The following is a 5,137-nucleotide window of genomic DNA, read 5'->3' on the forward strand; positions in this document are numbered from 1 at the left end:
GCAACAGATTATAACATTAGCGGCGTTTTTATACAAACACCGTAATAGTATTTACTTATAGTGGCGTTTTTAAAATAAACGCCGCAATTGTTTGAACTTATCTAGGGTTTTAGATTCCCCTTTTATTCCCCTTTTAAATAAACGTCTCTCTCATTCACCTTTTAACTTCCCCTCTTCTCTCACTTTTATCGTATATAGGGTTCACTTTTATCGTATCTAGGGTTTTAGAATCCCCATTTTCTTGCTAAAATCAAGCTTGTTTCTTTCTCCTTTATGCAATTCCTTCACAATGAGCAACAACGAAGGGATTAACTTCAACATGTCCGGCCTCGGCGATGGTAGTGATCCCTTGCAGTTCTTAATATTTCAGCTCCACCGCTTCACTGTTATCGCTTCCCTCACTGTTTTGAAAGGACATGGATTTTGAATACGGGTAGTTATGTTCGGATTTTGCTTAAGTTCGGATTTTGCTTAAGTTCTTTCATGTAATTAGATATTCCTTGGACAATCAAATCTCCATGCTCATGTCTGAAACTATGTTGGCAAATTGAAGAGTGATGTCTTGAGTTTTGTTGTGACTGTTCAATTCAAGGTTTTGTCTTTTTTACTCTTTAGTTTATTTTCTGTTTGGTTATCTTATTGATTACTTTTTTTGTTGATTTGGTCTATTCTTAGCTCTTGGAAAACTATAAAGTCTTTTCTTTGTGTTCTTTCAGTTCATTCAAGGGATGGTTTTGTACCTATTTGATTATGTTCCCTTTTGCGTCTTGAAACCCTGTTTTACTTTCACACTTTTGTTTTCACTTGTTCCCCAATCATAGAGTGATTTAGAGTATCTCCATATTTTATTGAAAATCCGTTAATTGCTTGTTGGATGCTTTGCTCTTAGGTTTCTCAAATTATTGGGAAGCCAGACCTAGCCCCAGTTGTATGGGTGAGAAAGCTTGTTACTCTGTGTGATCAAGCCCCTACAACACCATTTGATGTTGTTCAACTTGTTTTAGAGAAGGAGTTGGGTCGAAGTATAGGCGAGGTTTTTGAAAAGCTTGATGTAAATCCTCTTGGTTCGGCTTCAATTGCGCATGTACTACTTTCCATTTCTTTACATAGCTCGAAATTCTGAATGAGTTGGCTGGGAAGGGTATGTTTTCAACTTTGCAGCTTTTTGAAGACTAGAACGGATAAAGAACATATATTTTCATTAAATAAGCTTAACACTTGCCAAAATATGACAGGCTGTTACACAATTTAGCTTTAATGACACCGTTTTGATAATTTTGTATATTATTATTTTTAAGTCATTGGCTTAACTCTTAATTCGTACTGGTAGGATATTGCTTATGAGAATCCTATGGAATATACCTAATATGTTTTCATCTCTGAATTAGGTTCATCGAGCAAGACTCAAAGGTGATGTGGAAGATGTTGTTGTGAAGGTAAGTCCCGTTTACGATGATATTATAGCCCGAAGTCAAAGGTAAGTCCGTGAGATTATAACTTTAAAGTTTATGGCAGGTGCAACATCCTGGAGTCCAAGATCTGATGATGACTGACATCTGTAACTTGCAAGCATTTTCATTGTACATGCAAAAGACATATATCAAATTTGATCTGTTTTCTGTTACCAAGGAAATGGAAAAACATGTGTCAATATTTACATTGATATTCCTTTCAAAGCACATCTATCCTTGTTTTCCCATTTCTTCTGTTTCTGGGTCTTCTTCACTTTTTTTACTTTCTTTCCAGTGTTAAGTAATTAATAACAATGGCTAGGAGAAAGTTTGATGAATGATGGGTATGGTTTTCAGCAATAAATAAGGGACCATCATACTTGAGGGTGAGAAAAACAATTATCACCCTGAAGGGATTTTAGAGTTGATTCATCACATTATTCAATTTGTAATTAATCATTTTTAATCACCAGAATGTAATTCTATTAGAATGGCTTAGCTTATTGACTTGTCATTTGAAAATTTGGTGTGATGTCAAGTTAGTACATCTGGTCTATTTGTATATTCCAAAATAATACTTGATTTAGTGAATATCATTGGTTTTATTCATTCTTTCATGATATGTACTGTAGATCTACTACTTACGTCAGGACTACAGTTGGCGACACCGAGGCATTCCCAGTGGAAATCGGACTCCACCAGGGGTCAGCTCTTAGCCCTTACATCTTTGCCTTGATTATGGACGACATCTATTGTGCGACACCAGACGGTGTACCTTGGTGTATGCTTTTCGCTGACGACATTGTCCTAGTTGCTGAAACAAAATCTGAGTTGAATAGTAGACTGGCTACCAGGAAGACTGCTTTGGAAGATAAAGGTTTAAGGATCAATATTGAAAAGACAGAGTATTTATGTTCAAACTTCAATGGGAACCAAAACGATGAAGATGTAGAAGTATGCATAGAAGGACACGTTCTTCCCTCAAAGGATTGTTTCAAGTACTTAGGGTCTATGATACATAAAGATGGGGGTGTAGATGATGACGTTACACACCGTATAAAGGCGGGATGGCTAAAGTGGAGGGCCGCTACTGGAGTTTTGTGTGACAAGAAGGTGCCTCTAAAACTTAAGGGAAAATTTTATAGAATGGCAATAAGACCAGCGCTGTTGTATGGATCAGAATGTTGGGCACCCAAGAAGGATCACGTAAGGAGGATAGAGGCTGCAGAAATGAGAATGCTTCGATGGACATGTGGTAGGACTCTGTGGGATATGACGACAAACTCTGCTATTAGGATGTCCTTAGGGGTGGTATCTGTTTCCGAAAAATTGAGGGAGGGAAGACTACGGTGGTTTGGGCACGTCCTTAGGCGACTACCGTCGGATGCGGTCAGGAGGGTAGAGTCGATTACAGTCTACGGTGCCAGAAGGAAAGGACGACCAAGGCGGAAGTGGGATGACTGCTTGAGATCTGATTTGATGGATTTAGGCCTTACCGAAGACATGACCTATGATAGGAAATTATGGAGGCTTAAGACTAGGGTAGTCGAGTAGTGTGGGTCACACCTATAGGGTGTATCATCTTTGTCTTCTTTTAAATGCATTTGTAGTAATTTCCATGACTTCTACTTTTTATACTTTTCTGTTATTGGTATTTATGAAAGATTAGAACTGGGCTTGCTATCGTTGTCTTCTGTGTATCATTCTCGTCATGTTTCCTCTGTTAAAATTAGCCGGGTCTTATGTTTTCTGTCTATATGCAGAGATTCTTTCGCAGGGATTATTTTGCAGGGATTACTCCCCATTACAGAAGCACATATGATATTAATGACTGCATATGAATACTGTTTAGCTATGTATTTATGTAATTATTTATACATGCATTGCATTTTATCTATATTTTTAATTTTCTGACTGCCGGAGGTCTTTCACGGAAGCTATTCTCAACCTGGCGTTGGGGGCAGCCTACTACCCTACCTCCCCCTTACCCCATACATATGGGAATTGGGTTTTGTTGTTGTTGTTGTTGTTGTTATTCATTCTTTCATGATTGTTTTGTTCATAATCTACTATCGGATGAAAATGCAACTTATTCATGTTTGTAAAACATTTAATGATATTTATAATCATTTTAGACAGTTGTTCTCGAGCCATTAAGTTGGTATAATCTATTTGTTGGTTTGACTTGTGCTTTATTTACTTCTTAGATTATGTAAATTAAGAGTATTCTTCCACATGATTTGCGTTTCATTGTTCTTTTTGGATGTTGTTATTTATTGATCCTTTGTGCTATTCAAGATTGGGTATGAATTTGACTTTCTAAGAGAAGCCAATGCTATGGATAGAATTCGCTGTTTCTTATACGATAACAACAGAAAATCTCCAGTTATGGTTCTGAGAGTGCTCAAGGATTCGGTTACAAGGCAAGTTCTTGTTTTTATCTTCTTATAATGACATATTTGAACGATAGATCAGTAACTCTGCATCTTGCTTGTAGGGGTTTGTCCTAGCTGTGTTTTGAGTATGCATATACCATTGCATTTGGGTCTACATTGCTTTGTGTTAGGACTTTGCATTGAGGTTTACATATATAGCATTTGGGTCCGATCCACGTGTTGCCTCTTATTTATAATGATATCACCTCAGCATTTAACATTTACTGTTAGCAGTTGCTCCTATTTCTTTTGCATATGTTTATCATTTCACCATGATTGTACCATATCTTACCGACAGTAAGATAGAGATTCAACCATCGTATCTATTTAACCATATATTTGTCCTCTTTGCTAAAACAGTATAATCATTCAATTTGTACGTTATTCTTAACATATTGTCTTTTTCTAGATGGCGGGTGCTTTTTATGCTGTTTATCATCATGAACATATTTTACTGCTTTCTTACTGATCCTGGCATTTTCGTAACGTGAAATTTATCTGTTTAATTCTATTATAGCCATTTTTGTCATTATGTATTCGTATATATTCTGCCATATAGCTTACTTTTTTAACCTGTTTACCTTTTGTCCACATGCTAGGTTGCCTTACTGGACTACGGGCAAGTGAAGGATCTGTCGAACCAGTTGCGGCTTGGATATGCTAATTTGGTTCTTGCCGTCGCTGATAATGATCCTGTAAAAGCAAATGAAAGCTATAGGTAAACTTGTGAGTTTCTATTTGTGCTTCTAGTAACCTTTCAAATCAAAATTCAGTTGGTTGCCATGTCGCTTCGTCTTTTTATTTTTCTTGAAGTAACCATATTCAGCACATGAAAAAATTTAGAAAAAACTGAACATATCCATTTTAGACACATCCCTAGACTAACATCTGAATTCATGTAACATAGGTACTCGTGTTTTGAATAGAATAAGAATAATAGGCAATTTTTAGAAGCTATGTTGCTCGGACTTTTTGTTCTGGAATTGCTAGTGTTTGGCACTGGTTTCTGACACATGGATATGGGGATGTGACCTTCAAGGATCCTCAAATACATGGTAAAATTTCAAGTCCGAATAACATAGTTTAAAAGTACTTCCGACATTTGTGTCTAATGCATATCCAGATATGAGTGGAAATATGATCATCCAAAATGCATTGAAAACTTAGAACATGATCATGACGGACACTTCACTCAAATCCTAGTAACATGGTTAATACTTAATAATTGCATTGGTTTGAAATAACTATTCC

General features: G+C 36.6%; 1 protein-coding gene across 1 annotated transcript; it reads left to right on the top strand.

Annotated features, from left to right (window-relative positions):
• Window positions 1-289: 289 nt before the first annotated feature.
• Window positions 290-4,608, top strand: LOC120158875 (uncharacterized aarF domain-containing protein kinase At5g05200, chloroplastic-like). Its single transcript, XM_039169604.1, has 7 exons — window positions 290-403; window positions 890-1,084; window positions 1,389-1,436; window positions 1,516-1,644; window positions 3,750-3,874; window positions 4,296-4,368; window positions 4,486-4,608. Exons 1-7 carry the CDS (start codon window positions 290-292, stop codon window positions 4,606-4,608), a joined length of 807 nt encoding a protein of 268 aa, XP_039025535.1.
• Window positions 4,609-5,137: the final 529 nt, after the last annotated feature.

Source organism: Hibiscus syriacus, unplaced genomic scaffold, assembly GCF_006381635.1.
Source record: "Hibiscus syriacus cultivar Baekdansim isolate YM2019G1 unplaced genomic scaffold, ASM638163v2 tig00111331_pilon, whole genome shotgun sequence".
In the NCBI taxonomy this organism is placed as follows: Eukaryota; Viridiplantae; Streptophyta; class Magnoliopsida; order Malvales; family Malvaceae; genus Hibiscus; species Hibiscus syriacus.

Bases quoted from the DNA above. Each gene is read 5' to 3' on its own strand.
- LOC120158875 (XM_039169604.1), top strand. From the start codon at position 290: ATGAGCAACAACGAAGGGATTAACTTCAACATGTCCGGCCTCGGCGAT. The intron at 1,085-1,388 runs GTACTACTTTCC...TCTCTGAATTAG, and splicing joins GTTCGGCTTCAATTGCGCAT to GTTCATCGAGCAAGACTCAA. The intron at 1,437-1,515 runs GTAAGTCCCGTT...AGTTTATGGCAG, and splicing joins TGGAAGATGTTGTTGTGAAG to GTGCAACATCCTGGAGTCCA.